Here is a 21,730-nt window from a genome sequence, read left to right as displayed (position 1 = left end):
AATAAAAAAAACTAAATACCTAAAAAAAAAAAAACACGAAAGAATAAAAAAATGAAAATAAATAAAAAATAGACCTAACAGATTCAAAGAAAAACAGGTTAAGAAAAAGCTGAAAAAACACGAGAAAAACAAAAATACAAACGAAAAACACAAACACACACAAAACACAAACACTAGAATAACAAAACCGACAGCAACAGTGGACAATAAAATGCCTCCCCCTTTACAATCCGTCCTGATATATTGTCAATAAAAGAATTCTTCCCGGTGTGTCTCTGTCTGTCGGTCTGTCTATCTGAATGTCTGTCTGTCTGTCTATCTGAATATCTATGTCGGTCTGTCTATCTGAATGAATGTCTCTCTGTCTATCTGAATATCTATGTCGGTCTGTCTATCTGAATGAATGTCTGTCTGTCTGTCTGTCTGTCTGTCTGTCTGTCTTTGTCTATCTGAATATCTATGTCGGTCTGTCTATGTCTGTCTGTCTGTCTGTCTGTCTGTCTGTCTGTCTGAATGTCTCTGTCTATCTGAATATCTATGTCGGTCTGTCTATCTGAATGCCTGTCTATCTGTCTGTCTGTGTGTCTGTCTGTACTCATGTAAATTCGCTATTGATTTGTTCACTGATTTAACGTTGTTGCTATGGGAACGACCTATAGTAATTTGCATACACTGATCCCGTGTTTTCTTCTGTTTAGTTTCTGTTGTGTGTGTGTGTGTGTGTGTGTGTGTGTGTGTGTGTTATGTTTATTTTATAATCTGTGTGCGTGTGTGGTTGTATGTCTGTCTGTTTCTGCCTGTCTATTTATATATTTCTGTTGCTTACCTTTCTTCTCCCTCTCCCTCTTTCTGTCTTTCTCTCTCTCTCTTACTGTGTGTCTTTTTTGTCCCTGTCTCTCTTTCTGAATCTCTCCCTTTCTTCCTGTCTCTTTCCGTCTCTTAATAAACCTTCCCTCACAGTCACACCAAAACACGTCCTCACCTTCCCATCTGTCTGTCTGTCTGTCTGTCTAGCTGTGTGTTTCTCGACTTTTTTTCCGACCTTCCTTCTGTCTCACTAATTTCTCGATCACTCTTGTCTTATTTTTGTCTGTCTCTTATTTTTTGTCTGTCTCTCTGTCTGTTGTCTGTCTGGTCTCGTATTTTGTCTACATGTCTCTTATTTTTGTCTGTCTCTATTTCTGTGTCTCTTTCTGTCTATTTCTGTCTGTCTGTCTCGTATTTGTATCTGTTTCTATTTCTGTGTGTCTCTCTCTCTCTGTCTCTTATTTCTGTCTGTCTGCCTGTCTCTTAATATACCGTCCCTCACTGTAGAACCAACAGTGGTGTCTCCATCTTCATTAGGACGTTACTTAAGGATATAAATTTCTCTCCGCTGATTTGCATCCTAATTTGCAAAAGAAGGAAGCGAGGAGAGTTTTTGAAACTTTTGTACCCAACTTCCTTATTTAGTGTTGGTTACAGCGTTACAGTGCCATAACTTAGAGAAATTCACTGCCCCTTTACCTGAGTTTGTGTGTAAAAAATAATTGTAATTTTTTTTAAGTATGGTCGATAGATATTATTACTATTATTATTATTATTATTATTATTATTATTTTTACTATTTCTTTTGCCTTTGCAGAATAATAATGTAAATGTTAATGTAATTTTTGCAGTGTTGATTTTATTTTACACACGTCATCATTAACAAGCCTTCGTGACCTGCACCACATACTTTAATACTTGATATAAACAATTATTTTCATTATACCTACTAAGGATTGATCATTATTCTTTTATATAAATATTCTAGAATATTCACTCACTCACTCACACACACACACACGAGGGTATTTTCCGTGCAGGTGTCAGGTGGTGGGGACAATAGGGGCGACTAACACAGTATTAAGGAACGTGTAACTCGACCTAACGTCCTTCATCCCAGCAACTCTTGGGGATTCGAACTCGTGTACTTTATCCCTAAAACACATCAAGCTGCCCACTCACCCACGCAGCACCCTCAATATCTCTCTCTCTACTTGTAGAATATACCATCAGGGTAAACAGTTTATTTCCAGTCAGGTAAAATAACTGTTTTCCTTACATACAGTTTAATTCAACAATAGTGTAAAAATAGTTGGGTATTTTACTCTTCGTTTTTACAATATTTTTTCTGTAAATGTAAATTAGTATGGTAGTCTTATGTGTAGTTTACCTGGGGATTAATTAGTTTTAAATAGATGACTGTTAAGTACACAGAGCCAGGTGAGTTGTCAGCTGGTTATCACACCTGTTTTGTTGACAGTGCTAAAATTCGAAAACACACTTAGACACACACAAACAAACGCATTTATGTATATCCACACAATCTGAATCACACACATGTACTGATTAAAACAACGAAAACGATCATCACACACACACACACACCGTCCACCAACCAGTTCTACACCCTCCTCTTCTACATCAAACCCCCTTCCTCCACCCACACCCTTCCCCAGCCCGTCAACACTCACAGTTCCTCAAGATCTACACCCTTCTTACACCCACCCCCTCCACCTACCCCATCCCCACCCACACTCCGCCCTCCTACACCCATCACCATTAACTACCCCCTCCACCTACACCCTCCTCACACCCACTACCTACCTACACCCAACCCTTCCAATCACTCTCTACACCTACCTCCCTCCACCACCTACACCCCCCCCCCCATCACCCTCCTCCACCTCCACCTCCCGCTTCGCAACAAAGGCTGGGAGAGTCTGTGGCTGCCCGGGCTACACACACAAGCTTTATGAGACTACGCTAATCGACTATGGATTTTGCTGGGCCGTGTCAAAGCAACAAATTTATTTCAGGCACTGTTTTATCTGCCGGAATTTCGAAAATCATAACAGTGCAGGTGGTGGAGTGTAGAGGCGCGCTTCTTTACCCACACACTGACATAGGAGGCACACTTACCTCCACACTGACATAAGAGGCGCGCTTTACCCACACACTGACCTGAGGCGCTTCTTTACCCACACACTGACATAAGAGGCGCGCTTCTTTACCCACACACTGACATAAGAGGCGCGCTTCTTTACCCACACACTGACATAGGAGGCGCACTTCTTTACCCACACACTGACATAAGAGGCGCACTTCTTTACCCACACACTGACGTACAACGATGAGTGCTTTTGTGCGTCTGATTTCCATTGAGTGTCAAAAAAATTTATTAAAGATATATACTTTGGTGATAATAGATGGGATTAGTATTGATATAAGAAATACGTATATAGATGGAAGATATACAATACTTATAAATATATAGAAGGTTTATCTTTTGAGGTTAATATTATTGAAAGATTTTGTTCGTAAAAAAAAATGGAATAGATTGATTTTTGTTATGGATATTGGTATACAAATATTATTTTTTAATGTTCTTTTGATTCACCTGTGAGTTAAAAGTATTATTATGGAAGAATTTTTTGTCTAGGGTGGGGGGATGGGGGGTGGGTATAGGGGGAGGGAGGGGAGAATTTTGTGTTATTTATGTAAAAGTTGGTGTATAGTTAAAATAAAATAACTAGTTGATATACACACATACAGTACACTTCTTACGGGTATTAACACAGACTTGTAATTTGTATAGGCCTATGTGCCTTAAAGTACTAGCCTTAAGGTCTTATACATATATATAGGGTGTCCCAGAAAAATCTCCCTGCCTCCCTCCCTCCCTGCCTGTTCCCTGAAACACTGAGTTGGAGGCAGGCAGGGAGCAGGCAGGTAGGGAGGGAGGCAGGGAGGGTGGGAGGCAGGAGTAGACAGGAAGGGACGGAGGCAGGGAGGAAGGCAGGGAGGAAGCAGGAAGCAGGCAGGAAGTGAGGGAGGCAGAAGGGAGGGAGGCAGGGAGAGGACAGGGAGGGAGGGAGGCAGGGAGAGGGAGGCAGGGACATTTCACCCGATATACATTCAGGTTTGATTGTTATTGACTGAAGGTAAATTTGTTCCTACGAGATGTTATAAAAATCTTGTCAATGCTTAATGTTCAGATGGTGTGGTGATAAAGATTTATTCCGTGGGCTAATTATTTGATTGGTTGCTTGATTAAGTGATTGATTAGGTGATTGTTTGATTGATTGATTGTTTGATTGATTAAGTGATTGATTAGGTTATTGATTAATTGATTGATTAGGGAATTGATTAGGTGATCGGTTGATTGATTGGGTGATTGATTTAGTGATTGATTAAGTGATTGATTGATTGACCGACTGATATATTGATTGATTTTTACACATTTACAGATTCACTAATTTTATTTTATTTTTGTAAATTTATGTTTTTAGGTAAAGACAAAGTGATTCTTTTTACCGCATCATCACTTTATGACCGACACAGAGCCATCGACACAGAGCCACCGACACAGAGCCACCGACACAGAGCCACCGACACAGAGCCACCGACACAGAGCCATCGACACAGAGCCACCGACACAGAGCCACCGACACAGAGCCACCGACACAGAGCCACCGACAAGAGCCACTGACACAGAGCCACCGACACAGAGCCCGCCATCGACACAGAGCCACCGACACAGAGCCACCGACACAGAGCCATCGACACAGAGCCACTGACACAGAGCCACCGACACAGAGCCACCGACACAGAGCCATCGACACAGAGCCAGCGACACAGAGCCAGCGACACAGAGCCACCGACAGAGCCACCGACACAGAGCCACCGACACAGAGCCACCGACACAGAGCCACCGACACAGAGCCACCGACACAGAGCCACCGACACAGAGCCACCGACACAGAGCCACCGGAGCCACCGACACAGAGCCACCGACACAGAGCCAGCGACACAGAGCCACCGACACAGAGCCATCGACACAGAGCCACCGACACAGAGCCGACCACCGACACAGAGCCACCGACACAGAGCCACGACACAGAGCCACCGACACAGAGCCACTGACACAGAGCCATCGACACAGAGCCACCGACACAGAGCCACCGACACAGAATGATGTGATTTTTCATTATCAGTTTTATCTTGATTTTGTAAGTAAATAAATACATGAAAAAGGAACATTGTTTTATTTAATGTGTGTGTTGGGGATGGGTGGGGTGGGTGGGTGTGGGGATGGTGGGTGAGTGTGGGGGGGTAGGTAGGTGGTGGGTGGGTGGTGGGTGGGTGGGGTGGATGGGTGGATGGGTGGGGGGGGTGGGGTGTGGTGGAGTGGATGGGTGGGGTGGGGTGGGTGGATGGGTGGGGTGGGGTGTGGGTGGGGGTGGGGTGGATGGGTGGGGTGGGGTGGATGGGTGGGGGGTGGAGTGGGTGGTGGGTGGGTGGGTGGGTGGATGGGTGGGGTGGGTGGTGGGTGGATGGGTGGGCGGGGGTGGGTGGGTGGATGAGTGGTGGATGGGTGGGGGTGTGATGTGGGTGGTTGTTTTGATGGCCTTTGTTTAGCTTTTATAGAAGGAAATTAAAACTGTTTTTTTTTCACAAATATTAAACAGATATGAAAACTTAGACCAATAAAACAATAATAACGCCTTTATGTTGCCGTTAAAGTTGAGACATAAAAGATGTTTTATTTTTCGTGCACACACACACACGCCTTGTGGGTTCAGGTCCTCCACCTCCACCCCCCTCAGCTTGCCTCCCTCATTGTTTGTGTTTGCTATCACCCCCACACCAACCGCCAATGTACTGATAACTCATATAATAGACACTGCTGACTCCTCAGGATCCAGATTTCCATGTGCTAAACTAGTGATATGCGGTGACTTCAATGAGTTAGACATCAGTGACATCACCCAACACCTCCACCTTGCAAATAGTTGACTTTCCACATGGGAATGCCACCTTGACCTCATCATGATGATCTCGGCAACCACTATTCCCCCCCAGCCGCTGCCTCACATGGGGCGCAGCACCCACCTGTCTCTCACCTACCATCTCACGACCGCCAGTTGCCACCAGGACTTACCGACCCACCCCTGACTCTGCTATGCGGCGTTTTGGACAATGGATAACCTTGTATCCCTGGACTGAAGTGATCACGGTAGACGATGTGCAGAACAAGTGGGATAATTACCTGGACACTATCACCGCCTACCACCACTTCTTTCCAGCCAAGACACTGATGTCCCGTGGATTACGCATAAAAAGACTTATTGAGCAACACAACAAGGCGTACTAACAACCGCCTGTACAAAAGTCTACGTAACCAGATCATCAGAAATCAAGTCAGCCAAGAAGTCTTATTATCCCAGGAGTGTGCACGGCCTGAAGGAGGTGGGCATCGGTCAGTGGTACTCAAAGTGAAAATCTCTGTGGTCTTAACCGTCAGTCTCCACACTTCCTTTCATCTCACATTTACCTAGTGAGGGAGGCAGCTGAGATGATTAATAACCACTTTGCTACCATATGTCATACCTACCCAGTCTAGACCTCACACACACACACACACACACACACACACACACACACACACACACACACACACACACACACACACACACACTTACGCACAGTTTGATAAGGGGAAGGGAGGCGACTAAGTAAGGGTGGAGGTGAGAGGAGGGAGGAAGGGAGGAGGGAAAAGTGAAGGAGGGAGAGGTGAAGGGAGGGTTGAGGGAGGGAAGAGAGGAGGGAAGAGGGAGGTGGTGACGGAGGGAGGTGAGAAGAGGAAAGGGGAGGAGGGAGGAAGGGATGAGGGAGGGAGGGAGAAGAGGAGGAGGGAGGGAAGAGGGAGGTGGTGACGGAGGGAGGTGAAAGAGGAAGAGGGAGGAGGGAGGAGGAGGGAGGGAAGAGGAGGTGAGAGGAAAGAAAAGAGGAGGGAGGAAAGAGGGGAGGAGGGAGGGGGGAGGAGGGAGGGAAGGGAGGTGAGAAGAGGAAAGAGGGAGGAGGGGGGGAAGAGGGAGGTGAGTGAAGGAGGGAGGTGAGAAGAGGAAGAAGGGAGGAGGGAGGTGAGGGAAGGAGGGAGGTGAGGGGAAGGAGGGTGGGGAGGGAGATGAGAGAAGGAGGGAGACGAGGGTAGGGGAGAGGTGAGAGAAGGAGGGTGGAGGGGAGGATGGAGAGGCTTGACCTAGGGACAATTTGGAGGGAAGAGGAAAAAGGAGGTAGGAGAGAGGAAAAAGAAGGAAAATGGAGAGGGAAGGAAAGAGGAGATAGGAAAGAGGAGATAGGAAAGATGAGGTGGGAAGGAGGCAGGAAGGGAGGAGGAAGAGGAAAGGAAAAGAAAGAAAAAGAAAAGGGAGGAAGGAAGAGGAAAGGAAAGAGGAGGCAGGAAAGAGGAGGTAGGAAAGAGGAGGGAGGAGAGAGAGAAAAACCCATGCCTTATTTCCCACACGACAACTATATTACCCTAAAGTTCAGAGGAAATAGTCGTAAGGTGTCGTGTAGACCAGACGACTGATCCTTACGCTGAGGAAACACGACTTAACGACCATACTGAGGTTAGTGACGACATCCACAGCTCAAAAACACGACAACTGAACCCTGGTAATAACACTGACGATAACAACTATTTTTTACTACAATTACGACTACGACTATTACTACTACTATTATTATGATTACTACTACTACTACTGATATTATAATTACTACTACTACTACTACCACTACTACTTAGCAGAAAGTAACAAAAACGACTGAAACGACAAAAACATCAACAAGAATAGTGATTACAATGACAACGACATTGATTAAAGCAACAACAATAATAACAAGAACAATAACGATGATTACACCAAATACAATAACAAAAACAATCGTAACAACAATATTAATAATATTTAACCATTAACAACAAACACAATAGCCTAAAACAACAACAACAATGACAAATACTAAACCCACAATAAAACAAAGAAAGACAACAGCGAAACCAATAACAAAAACATTGATGAAAGTAACAACAATAACAAGGGGAATAATTCAAGCGACAACAACAATAACAAAGACATTTACTAATACGACAATGACAGAGAGCGCGGCTGACACTAGACAAACAAAAACACGACAATGACCCTCATCCTCCACCAACCTCACCCTCCACCACCCTCATCTTCCAACACCCTCATCCTCCACCACCCTCATCTTCCACCAACCTCACCCTCCTCCACCCTCCCACCACCCTCACTCTCCACCCCTCATCTCCACCAACCTCACCCTCCACCACCCTCATCTTCCACCACCCTCATCTTCCACCCTCATCTTCACCCCTCATCTTCCACCACCCTCCAACATCCTCCACCACCCTCACCCTCCAACACCCTCATCCTCCACCACCCCTCACCCTCCAACACCCTCATCCCTCCCACCCCCTCATCTTCCACCCTCCTCCACCCCTCATCTTCCACCCTCATCTTCCACCCCTCATCTTCCACCCTCCACCACCCTCATCCCACCAACCTCACCTCACCCTCACCCTCACTCTCCTACCCTCATCTTCCACCCCTCATCCTCCACCACCCTCATCTTCCACCACCTCTCTCCACCACCCTCATCTTCCACCCTCATCTTCCACCCTCATCCTCCCCCTCATCTTCCACCCTCCTCCTCTGCCCCTCATCTTCCACCCTCATCTTCCCACCCTCATCCTCAACACCCTCATCCTAATACCCTCACTCTCCACCACCTCACCCTCCACACCTTACTCTCCACCCCTCATCCTCCACCCTCACCTCCAACACCCTTACTCTCCAACCCTCCTTCCCACCACCCTCCTTCCCTCACCCTCAACACCCTTACTCTACCCTCATCCTCCACCACCCTCACCCTCCACCACCCTCACCTCCCACCACCCTCATCTTCCCACCACCCTCACTCTCCCACCCTCCCCTCCAACACCCTTACTCTCCAACACCCTCATCTTCCCCACCCTCACCCTCCAACACCCTTACTCTCCACCACCCTCATCTTCCACCACCCTCCAACACCCTCACCCTCCACCACCCTTACTCTCCCACCTCATCCTCCACCACCCTCATCCTTCACCACCCTCACCCTCCAACACCCTTCCTCTCCCCTCCTTCCACCACCCTCCACCCTCACCCTCCAACACCTTACTCTCCACCACCCTCATCTTCCCACCCTCATCCTTCCACCACCCTCACTCCTCCTCACCCTCCAACACCCTCACTCTCCACCACCCTCATCTTCACCACCTCATCCTTCACCACCCTCCTCTCCACCACCCCACCCTCCAACACCCTCCTCCACCACCCTCATCTTCCACCCTCATCCTTCCACCACCCCCCACTCCCACCCTCACCCTCCACACCCTTCTCTCCACACCCTCATCTTCCACTCCCTCCATCCTTCCACCACCCTCCTCTCCCACCACCCTCTTCTCCACCACCTCACCCTCCAACACCCTTCCTCCACCACCTCATCTTCCACCACCCTCCAACACCCTCACCCTCCAACACCCTTACTCTCCACCACCCTCTCATCTTCCACCACCCTCATCCTTCCACCACCCTCACTCTCCAACCCTCACCCTCCAACACCCTCACTCTCCACCCTCATCTTCCACCACCCCTCATCCTTCACCCTCCTCTCCCACCACCCTCCCCTCCAACACCCTCACTCCACCACCCTCATCTTCCACCCCTCATCCCCACCTCCCACTCTCACCACCCTCACCCTCAACACCCTCCTCTCCACCACCCTCATCTTCCCCACCTCATCTTCCACCACCCTCTCTCTCCACCACCCTCACTCTCCACCACCCCTCACCTCCAACACCCTTCTCTCCACCACCCTCATCTTCACCCCCTCCAACACCCCCACCCTCCAACACCCTTACTCCCACCACCCTCATCTTCCACCCCTCATCCTTCCCCACCCTCACTCTCCACCACCTCACCTCCAACACCCCTCCCTCTCCACCACCCCTCATCTTCCCCTCATCCTTCCCACCCTCCTCTCCCCCTCACCCTCCAACACCCTTACTCTCCACCACCCTCATCTACCACCCTCCAACACCCTCACCCTCCAACACCCTTACTCTCCACCACCCTCATCTTACCACCTCATCCTTCCACCTCACTCTCCACCACCCTCACCCTCCAACACCCTCCTCTCCACCACCCTCATCTTCCACCACCCTCATCCTTCCACCCTCCTCCACCACCTCACCCTCCAACACCCTCACCTCGACTGTCGCCCTCCATTAGTAACGGTATAGGAGCAATGTGACTCTTGTTGGGAAGTGCGAAGGAGTGGAGAAATGCGAAGAGGTGGAGAGGTGAGAGGTGGGAGAGAGAGGGGGTGGAAGAAGGTCAAGAAGGTGGAGAGGGAGTGGAGAGTGCGAGAAGGTGGAGAGAGGTGCAGAGAGGTGGAGAGAGGTGCGAGAGGGTGGGGAGGAATATAGAGGATAGGGAGGAGGAGAAGGAGGGTTGGGGAATAGGCGGTGAAGAGCAGAGAGGGACAGGAGGGAGGGAGGTAGGAAGTGGGGTGAGGTGGGAGTGGGGTGAGGAGGTGAGGTGAGGGGTGAAGTAGTGGAGGTGAGGAGGTGGGGAGGAGAGAAAGTGGGGAGTGTGGGAGGAGGGTGTGGGGGAGTGGGAGATGAGACGAGGAGTGGGGTGGGGGGGATGGGATGGAAGAAGGGGGGTGGGAATGGGTAGGGGGGGGTGGGAATGAAAGGGGGGTGGGAATGAAAGAAGGGGGGTGGGAATGGAAGAAAGGGGGTGGAGAATGGAGGGTGGGAATGGAAAGGGGTGGGGTGGGAATGAAGGGGGTGGGAATGAAGAGGTGGGGAATGAGAGTGACTATTAGGGACATTTGAGTGTATTGTAAACATTAGTCATAAGGTCAAGTGAGCTTATTAAATTTTTTCAAGTAACTGTGAGGTGCATAAATCTCTCTCTCTCTCTCAATCCTTCTCCTTTTGCCTTTCTCTGTGTATCATTTTTATCTCTTAATGTATTTGTTTATCTATTTCTATTCCATTATCTATTTATCTATCCCTATCTGTTAATTCGTCTCCAAAGCTCTTTATCTATCCACCTATCTTTATCTATCTATATATCTATCTCCATCTGTCTGTCTGTCAGTCTGTCTCCTTCACCTCCACGTGTACAGGCAGTGTGTACCTCGTGTGCGTCAGAGTGGCTGGTGTACGTACACGCAGGGGTCTTGTACATGGTCACCTCATGTATACCTCAGTGCACGTCCACGTGTACAACCCCTCCCCTCTGCTGCTCCCCCCCCCTGCCCCCTCCGTTTTCCTCCTTCCCCTCTCTCTCTCCCTCACTCTCTTACCCCTTCTCCACATCGAACCCCTTCCCTTTGTTCCTCCTACCCTTTCTCCCCTCCTATGCTCCCTCCCTTGTTCCTCCTCCTTCTCTCTCCCTCTCTTGTTCCTCCTGCCCTCTCTCTGCCCACTCCTCTCCCTCCCTTGTTCCTGATGCCTTTTCTCTCCCGAAACCATTCTCTTTTTCCTCCTGCCCTCTCTCTTCCTACCCTCCTTTTCCCTTCCTTGTTCCTCTTCCCCCTCCCTCTCTTGTACCTCCCGCCCTCTCTCTCCCTACCCTCCTCTCCCGCCCTCTCTCTCCCTACCCTCCTCTACCGCCCCCTCTCTCCCTCTCCCTTGTTCCTCTTGGACCAGAGCCAAGTGGTACAGCTATCAAATATTGCCCATTATGGTGGCAATCAATGCTGGCGGGAAAGTGGCACTCTCAAGGCCCCTACACGATGGCACTACCCTGGTTGAGAGTGGCAGTGTCCTGGTTGACGGTACCATTGTCTCAGCTCGAGGTGCCACTTCCCTAGATGACAGTGTCACTATGCTACCTAACGATGCTACTTCTCCAGTTGACAGTGCCACTCCCCTAATTGACATCGTGCCTAACCTAGTAAACGGTGCCACTTAATTTAGGTAACAATGCTGCCCCCTTAATTGACAGTGCCAATACCCTGAATGACGGTAAGTGTGTGTACGTCTGTATGGTTATGGTATAAAAGTGTGTGTGTGTGTGTGTTAAAAACTGTCTGTCTGTCTGTCTGTGTTCGAATTTCAAAAGCGGGGGAGGGGAGAAGAGGGGAAGCTAGGGGAGGGGAGGGGGAGAGGAATTGGGTGGGAGGGGGGGGGTGTCTAGTGGGCGCTTGAGGGAAGGAGTTCTTTTATCGACGTATTGACGTGAAGTGTTAAGGACCACTACCTCTATTATTCTCCCTATACGGATATACTTCGATCTATACACACTTCGATATATACACACTTGATCTATACACACTTCGATCTATACACACTTCGATCTATACACACTTCGATCTATACACACTTCGATCTATACACACTTGATCTATACACATATGAGCATACTGTATACACTACGAGCCAACAACCCTATTTTATAAGTAACAAGATTAAGAGAAATAAAATAAATGTGTGTGTGTGTGTGTGTGTGTGTGTGTGTGTGTGGAAATTATACACGTCGTATGCGTGTGTATATTTAAATAAAAGCTTCAAGATCATCCCCGCACTACAAACGCACAGTCATTCTCAAGTCAGATCCGGGTGTAAAAGAAATAATGAAATAAAATTGATTTTTTTAAATGGTTGAAGGAGAGGTGGTTGGGGTGTGGGGTGAGGTGTGGGTGAGGGTGTGGGGTGAGGTGTGGGTGAGGTGTGGGGTGAGGTGATAGGAGTGAGGGTGAGGGTCAGGGAAGGTGTGGGGTGAGGCCGGAGGATGAGGGTGAGGTGGGGATTGTGAGGTAGAGAGAGGATATAAACCGGACACCTTCAATCCTCCCCTGGGTTCTGCGTAATCCGGTAAATCCGCAGTAATCCCGGATTGTTCCAATAAACCGGAGGATTTCGTCGAATTTCACGACTTTGCAAGGATACCTGACTCTACCTGCCTTAATTTGTTAGGTAGGAATATCTCCCCTCGTCCAGGACTTCTCACCCCCCTCACCCTCATCTTACCAACTACCCCTACTTCCCCTCTCCCTCCTCCCTCTCTTACATCATATCCTTACTTCCCCTCTCTTCTCGTTCAACCTCACACCCCTACTTTCCCCTCACTCTCATTCCCACCCCCTACCCCTACTTTCCCTCTCCTTCCCGTCCTCACATCGTTCACCCCCTATTCCCCTTTCCCTCTCATCCCTTACCCCTATCCCCCCTTACTAACTCCCACATCCCTTAAAATACCTACACCCTACTCCTAGGACACTCCATCCTCGCCTCACCCCCCCAGGTACTATCTCCCCCCCTCACTCCCCTTCTCCTCTGCCCCAGGTACTCTCCCCCTCCTCCTCCCTTCTCCTCACCCCAGGTACCTCCCCCCCCTCCGCTCCTCCCCTTCTCCTCACCCCCAGGTACTCTCTCTCCCCTCCTCCTCCTCCCCTTCTCCTCACCCCCAGGCTCTCTCCCCCAGTACACTCTCCCCCCCCTCCTCCTCCCTTCTCCTCTTGGTACCCTATCTCCCCCTCCTCCTCCTTCTCTCCTCACCCCAGGTACTCTCCCCCTCCTCCTCATCTTCTCCTCACCCCAAGGTGCTCTCTCCCCCTCCACTCCTCCCTTCTCCTCACCCCCAGGTACTCCTCTCCCCCTCCTCCTCCCTTCTCCTCACCCCCCAATTGCTCTCTCCCCCTCCTCCTCCCCTTCTCCTCACCCCCAGGCCCCTATCTCCCCTCACTCTCCTTCTCCTCACCCCAAGGTGCTCTCCCCCTCCTCCTTCCTCCTCACCCCAAAGGTACTCTCCCCTCACTCCCTCCCTTCTCCTCCCCACCCCAGGTACTCTCTCCCCCCTCCTCCTCCCTTCTCCTCCCCACCCCCCAGTACTATCTCCCCCTCCCCTCCTCCCCTCCCCCATGGAGCAGCTCAAGACATAATTCCTAACTTATTGTTTATTAACACCTAAAGTTGTTGTTCACTTCTTACCTGGCGTCTTAACAGCTGCTTTACTCGCTTATCCTTATTCCATCTTCATCAGTATTCCCTTCATCCTCATCTTATTTTTTTTTAACTATTATTATTTTTTTATTCTACCTGTTATTAATTGTGTATTTATTATGTTATTATTTATCTATATCTTGTTATCCTATACTTGAGAGAATCAACACATCAGTCTAATCTACCCAAAACATCTCAAACACCTATATGGAGAGACAGAGACCAGAGAGAGACGAACATCAATTCTTCTAGTCTATATACAGGGAGCATACAGTAAATATATCCGGGCTTCTCACATCCCGGCCTGAGGGGCTGGTGCCCTCACTAACCAATAGATTCTGAGGAGGAATCAACGCCATAAAATGTTTTTCAAATCTCAGCATCTTCCTCGAATTCCCCCCGTCTTTCCTTATCTCCTCTCCTTCTCCTATCTCACTTTCCTCTTCCTTCCTCCTCCCTACCTTACCTTCCTTCCATCCCCCCTCCTCCTACCTTACCTTCCTTCCATCATCCTCCTCCTACCTCACCTTCCTTCCATCCTCCTCCTCCTACCTCACCTTCCTTCCATCCCCCTCCTCCTACCTCACCTTCCTTCCATCCTCCTCCTCCTACTTCACCTTCCTTCCTTCCATCCTCCTCCTCCTCCTCCTCCCTCACTTTCCTTTTCCTCTTCCTACTTCACTCTCCATTATCTTACCTCCTCCTCCTCCCTCTCTTTTTACACCTTCCATCTCTATCTCACCCTTCATCCACCCCCTTTACGCCTCCCTCTCCTCCCTTCCTTCCTCCATCACCTTCCCAAACCATTCTCGAACCTCTCCCTCTATCTACCCTTCCCTCCTCTATACAATTCCCTTCTCCATTTATCCCTTGTTACCTCTCTCCCTTTCTCCGCCTTCTCTAAACCTTTTCGACCCCAACTTTTCTACTTCTTCCTATTTCTCTCTCTCTCTCTCTCTCTTTCATTCGCTTCACCTCGCTCGCCATCGCCGTCTCTATCTCTCTTACTCCTTTGCTTCATCTCATGTCTCCCCTTTCTCCCTCTTCCCTCCTTTCGTATCCTCGCTTTCTTTTATTAACCAATCCTCAACACCACTCTATGTATCCTCTTCCCTTCCTTTGCCTTTTCATCCCCCCTCCTCTCTGATTTACTCCTGTAATCAGTTTTCTTTACCTCCCTAACAAGAACCCCCACTCCCTCTCCCACCCCCCCTCCCTAAATTCCCTCATCTCTCCTTCAGTTCTATGTACAACCCCTACCTCCTCCTCACCAAACCTCCTAGAAACCCTCTCTTCTCCCCCTAGCCTCTATTTCCCTAACCATCAATGCCCTCCCTCCTTCACCCCCCTATTCTCCCCAAGACCCTCTGACCCCCTCCCAGTGCGTTCACTTTTCCTCTGAAACCCATCAATGCCCCTCTCCTCTTTCAGCCCTTTCGTTCCCCAGCTCTCCTAGCGCCCCTCCCCTCACTTCATCCAACCCACCCAACACCCTTCGGACCTCCCACATCCCTCCCAGCAACACCCCATCACTATCTCAGCAGGTTTAGCCTTTCATCCGCCCCCACCATAGCCTCCCAGTGCTTCTTCTCTAGTCCCCCAGCTCTCCAAGCCTCCCTCGTGCCCATCTCCAGCCCTCCTAGCGACCCTCCTTTAGTCCCCCAGCAGCCCCCCCCCCCTAAACTGAGTGTGAGCCAAGGTGATGAGGTGACAATATGTTGGTGCGGGTCGACCTCCACCACCCCACTTTGACACACGGCCAAGGTGTAACAAGTGGCCTGGGGGCTCTTCCCTCCCTTCCTCCTGTGGGCTGTTCCCTCCCTCCTTGGGGCTCTTCCCTCTATCCTTCCCTCCTGGGGGTTCTTTTCTCCCTCCTTCCCTCCTGGGGGTTCTTTCCTCCCTCTCTCCTGGGGGGCTCTTCCGTCCTTCTCTCTCCCTTGAGACTCTTCCCTCCCCCGCCCCCCTTCCTCCTCCCTGGAGGAGTCTTTCTAGGAGGGGGAGGAAGGGAAAGAGGCGATGAGTTTGAGTAAAGGAAGGAGAGAGGATGAGGGAGAACATGGAAGGTGAAGGCGAGAGGTGAGTGGAGAAAGAGGGTGGAGGAGGAGGGAGAAAGAAAAGGAAACAGGAGGAGATGAGAGGATTGTTGAAAAAGAAGGGGGGTAGAAGGGGGAGAAATGTGAAGGAAAAGAGAAAAGGAAGAAAAGAGGGAGATAATAAATGTGAGAGAACGTTGGGGGAGGAAAAGAGAGAAGGGAAATATAATAGCGAGAGGGGAGCGAAGAGAGAGAAAAGAGGAAGATGCATAAAGAGGGAGAGAGGAGAAGTAAAAATAAAGAGGAAGACAGGAGGAGGAAGACTAAAGAGGGAGATAAAAGGGGTAAAAGGGGAAGAACATAAATACGTAGGCGACAGTGATCAATGAGTCGAGGCAGGAGAGGTGTAGAGACCACGGAGGATGATGAGTGATACACACGCGCACACACACACACAGCACCAACACTGCAGCATCACAGCATTATCACAGCACCACCACAGCACCACCACAGCATTAACACAGCACCACCACTACCACCACAGCATAACCAAATACAACAACAGCACGTCAGAAATTAAAATCACACAGCATGACTAAACACAGCATTATAGCATCTAGACCACAGTAAAAACAGCAATAGAATAACAGCAATTACTCTCACAGACAGCAGTAACACATCATCACTACAGCACACAGGCTTAAAAAATTACACAATATTTCTCCTTCATCAGCGACACTATCATCATTATCACCAACACTCCTCTCACCATCACTGCTATCATCATCATTACTAACCCTGTAAACGTAACAATCACTTAACATTATCACCATTACCACCAACCCTAACCATAATGATAATCTTCACCATCATCATCACAACAACCACCATCATCATCACTATCACCATCATCACCATCACCATCACCACCACCACCACTACCACCATCGCCACAACCACCATCACCACAACCACCATCACCACAACCACCATCACCACTACCACCATCACCACTACCACCATCACCACTACCACCATCACTATCACCATCACCACCATCACAACAACCACCATCACCACATCATTAGAATCTCCAGCGAGTTCAGATGAAGAGAGAGAGAGATGAGAGAAGTACGAGGAAGAGAAGAGAGGAAGAGAAAGAGGAGAGAGAGATGAGGAAGAGAGAGGAGGGTGGGGAAGAGAGAAGTGGGGGAAGAGAAGAGGCGGGAGAGGAAGAGAGGAGGAAGAGAGAGGAGGAGGAGGAGGAAGTGAAGAGAGACGACAGAACAGAAAACAATGGGGAAAAAGGAAGAGAAGAACACGAGAAGAGTAAAGGAGAGGAAATAAAAGACGAATGAGAGAAAGAGGAAGATAAATAAGAGAAATGAGTGAAGGAAGAGACAGAAGACGAGTGTAAGGAGAAGAAAATGAGAGGTGTGTAAGGAAGAGGAGTGAGAGAAGTAGATGGTGAGAGGGGTGAGAGAAAGAGGACAGAGGAGGAGGAGGAGATGATGAGAGGGGTGAGAGGGAGGAAGGAAGAGGTGTTGACGACTCACAGAATCATTTGGACTTTTACGAGGGCAGGCTTGTAACGACACAGGTGTGAGGGAGATATACATAAGGAGAAGAGGGGGAGGGAGAGGGAAGAGAGGGAGAGGAAATAGTGAGAGGGAGATGGAAGAGAAGGGGAAGAGAGGGGGAAAGAGAAGGCGGCAGAAGGAATAACGGGGAAAGAGAGGGAAGGAGAAGGAAGATAGGAGAGAGAGAGAGAGAGAGAGAGAGAGAGAGAGAGAGAGAGAATTATACCAAGGGATACCTATTGACATGAGGTTAATTCAAAAACCCCAAATAATGAGATGACAGGTAACATGGCGGTGACCGTACACGAACATAACAAGAACAAAATTCCTCATTATACAAAACAAGACCAAACAAAAGAACAATTGATCACAAGAACCGTAAAATAAGTTTAGCTATTATTACTGAAATGAACAATGGACATGAGGACAGCTGTCTATTCGCTGTTGACATGATCGTTGACGTGAACACTAATTGACACCACCGTAATGAATGACACCTCTAGTTAATTACGCTAATAACATTGTAATGACCCTGGTAATTTATAAAAGATTTTGACTGGATGATAAATTACAAAATGACGATTATAATTTGTGATTTACTTACGAGAGAATATTTAAATAACAAGACAACTGGAGTAATGTTCGATAAAAATCAGGAATAAGAGTAGTGGGTGATAGGACAATGATACTTGATGATGATGATAATGATGATGATGATGATGATGGTAGAAGAAAATATTGACTTAAGAAAATGATATAATGACAATTGTATATAATGATAATGATAATAAAAGTAATATAGTATCATCACTTTTACATATCATCATCCTCATCATTGTCATCATCACAATCATCATCAACACAACTACCCCCCCCCACCACCCACCACCACCGAAACCAGAATCGCAACCATAAACCCCCACCACAACCACTATCCTCCCCATTCCATCTCCACCTCTTCTGTCAGAGCCACCAGCCACAACAGCAACCATAACCCCACACCACAACCCTGTCAACCCTCTCCAGCCACAATCCTCAGCCACCCTCCATCACCCACCCCCATATTCCCACCCCATCCATCCACTCCTACCAATTAACAACCTAATTAATAAGAATGACCAAGCCACCACAGCCCCCCAAAAAAATATATTACGGGGAAAATATTTTGAAGAATTTTATACCCAATAGGAAATAGGTAAAAAAAAAATATATGGCACTTTCCGATGGGGAGTTTGAATAGGAGTTGTGAGTGAAAGGAAGAAATTGACCGTACACACTAACAATCCACTACTACCACATTTGCTGGAAAAAAAAACTTTAATACTGTAGTTTTGTATGTATGTATGTATGTATGTATGTATGTATGTATGTATGTATGTATGTATGTATGTGCTGGTGTAGATGTATGTTTGTGTGGGTAGAGTTTGTTTTGTGTGCGTGTGTATATAAAGTACAATGTGTATTAGTAACCGAGAGTTAGTGTGAAGGGTGAGGGCCAGGGTGAAGGGTAATGGTGAAGGGTGAGGGTCATGGTGAAGGGTGAGGGCCAAGGTGAGAACCAAGGGGTAGGGCTTAGGGTGAAAGAATCATAATTGAAGAACTTAAGGGATAGATCAGGAGCCGAGGTGGAGAATCATGAGTGGAAAAGGGGCAAAATTGAGGGCCAAATTGAGAAGCTATAAAGCAATGGTGAGAGCCAGGATAAAGGGTGAGGGCCAGGATAAAGGGTGAGGGCCAGGGTAAAGGGTGAGGGCCAGGGTAAAGGGTGAGGGCCAGGGTGAAGGATGAGGGCAAGTGTGAGAGCCAGGGTGAAGGATGAAGGCCAGGGTGAAAAGCGAGACCCAGGGTGAAGGGTGAGAGCCAAAGTGAGAGCCAGGGTGAAGGGCCAGGGTGACGGTTGAGAGCCAGGGTGAAGGGTGTCATACCGTAGTGAATAATGACTCGATCAACAGAGCTCCGTGATGTTGAGGCGACCAGCCCGTTGGCGACTCTCACCTCCTCTCTCTCTCACCTCCTCTCCACCTCCTCTCCACCTCCTCTCCACCTCTGCCTCCTCTGCCTCTCCATCTCACCTCCTCCCATCTCCTCTCACCTCCTCTCCACCTCTCTCCAATCTCCCCCTCTCTCCACCTCCTCCCTACCTCTCTCTCCCACCTCCTCTCCACCTCTCATCTCCCTCTCCACCTCTCACCTCCTCTCCACCTCCTCTCACCCTCTCTCTCCTACTCTCTCTCTTCTTCAATCTCGTCTCTCTCTCTCCATACCCCTTCACTACTTCTCTTTCTTTAAACGTTCTCCCCCTCTCTCTTTCTCTTCATTCCCTTCTCCTTTCCTCTCCTTTTCGTCGGCCACTTTCTCTCCCTATCTCTCCATCCTCCCCATTTCTATCCCCTCCCACGTCCTTTCCCTTTACATCTTCTCTCACCCTCTATCCCTGCTTCTCTATTTCTTCTCTCTCTCTCTATTTTCCCTCCTCTCCTCTCCTCTATTCCTCTCTTTTCCATATAGGCCTCTCTCTCTCTCTCTCTCTCTCTCTCTCTCTCTCTCTCTCTCTCTCTCTCTCCAAACCACCCAAATAACAATATATAATAAAAAGTGACGATAGGCCACTATATGATAAACAAGGAATAAGACAAAACAATAATAAAAAAAACAAATGGCGAAGAGAAAAATAAGAACAGCAAAATATACAATAATAATCAAAAAAAGAAATAATAATCAAAATAAAAAAACAAAGAACAGGAATAACAATAAACAACAATAACAACAGAGATAACCAAGAAATCAGTGAAAATAGGAATAAAAGACAATGGGGAAAAGAATGGATAATAGGGGAGATGTAAGTAAGGCAAGATAAATAGGGGAAGAGGAACGAGTTATGATAATGGAAATTTAATGGGTAGAAGGAATTAATGGGTTTGGGAAGGCTAATGGGGGAAGGTGGGCAAATAAGTGATAATACAGATATAATTGGTAAATGGGAATAATGGAGAAGAGTAAACAAGATGGTTGATAAATGAGACAACAACAAAATAAGGAGAAATAAAGAAGAGGTGAAGGAAGGTAGGAAGGAAGAGATGAAGGAAGGAAGAGGTGAAGGAAGGAAGGAAGGAAGAGGTGAAGGAAGGAAGAGGTGAAGGAAGGAAGGAAGAGGTGAAGAGGAAGAGATGAAGGAAGGAAGAGGTGAAGGAAGGAAGGAAGAGGTGAAGGAAGGAAGGAAGAGGTGAAGGAAGGAAGGAAGAGGTGAAGGAAGGAAGGAGAGGTGAAGGAAGGAAGAAGGAAGTGAAGGAAGGAAGGAAGAGGTGAAGGAAGGAAGGAAAAGAGTGAAGGAAGGAAGGAGAAGAGGTAAAGGAAAGGAAGGAAGAGGTAAAGGGAAGGAAGAAGGAAAGAAGGAAGGAAGAGGTGAAGGAAGGAAGGAAGAATTGAGAAGGAAGAGGTAATAAGGTGATAATGGACATGTAATGGGTAAAGGAGGGAAAGGGGGGCAGGGGGGGGAGGAGGGGGCAGGGGGAGGAGGGAGGGCAGGGGGGGGTAATGGGGGAGTGAGGTTAAAGCTGCCCGCCACCCTCTCTTAAATATCTCTAATGGGCGCCACTTCTCTCACTGTCCCAGCCTCCCAGCCCCTCTCCCTCCCCTGTCTGTCTGTCTGTCTGTCTGTCTGTCTGTTTGTAATTTTCTGTCTAACACACATTTGAAAAACCACCTCAGATTACATACATACATACATACATACATACATACATACATACATACATACATTCTCCTCAGCCTCTTCGTGTCCTGTATGTATGTATAGCACATTTCACAGCTTCTAACACACACACACACACACACACACACACACACACACACACACACACACACACACACACACACACACACACACACACACACACTTTATTTATCTCTGCCTATCTTTCTCATTTATTACTATTTGTTTCTCTTCTTCTACTACATAATCTTCCTACTCTTCACCCTCTTCTCTTTTATATCTTCCTCTTTACCTCTTCCTCCCTCCTCTCACTTCATATTCTGTCTTCTCCTATCTTCTTTAATTCTACCTTCCTATCCTTCTTTCTTCCTCTCATCTCTTTTCCTTCTTCTTGTCTTCCTCCCTCATCGCGTCTCTTATTCTCTCTCCTCTCCTCTTCTCGCTTTCTCTTCTAACTCTCCCTTCCTACCTCTTCCTCCTTCCTCTCACCTCATCCTAACTTTCCCTC

The 21,730-nt window shown here is 48.1% G+C and overlaps 1 protein-coding gene across 1 annotated transcript; it reads right to left on the bottom strand.

Moving 5' to 3' along the window:
- Nucleotides 1-4,337: 4,337 nt before the first annotated feature.
- On the bottom strand, nt 4,338-5,015 carry LOC121879613. The gene has a single exon (XM_042386281.1). It carries the CDS (start codon nt 5,013-5,015, stop codon nt 4,338-4,340), a length of 678 nt encoding a protein of 225 aa, XP_042242215.1.
- Nucleotides 5,016-21,730: the final 16,715 nt, after the last annotated feature.

This window comes from Homarus americanus, unplaced genomic scaffold, assembly GCF_018991925.1.
Source record: "Homarus americanus isolate GMGI-L3 unplaced genomic scaffold, GMGI_Hamer_2.0 scaffold59248, whole genome shotgun sequence".
Taxonomy (NCBI): Eukaryota; Metazoa; Arthropoda; class Malacostraca; order Decapoda; family Nephropidae; genus Homarus; species Homarus americanus.
Note: the sequence above shows the minus strand (reverse complement) of the source record. Positions and strands in the feature narration are given on the sequence as shown.

Excerpts from the sequence above, each read along its gene's own strand:
- LOC121879613 (XM_042386281.1), bottom strand. The coding sequence starts at position 5,015 with ATGAAAAATCACATCATTCTGTGTCGGTGGCTCTGTGTCGGTGGCTCT.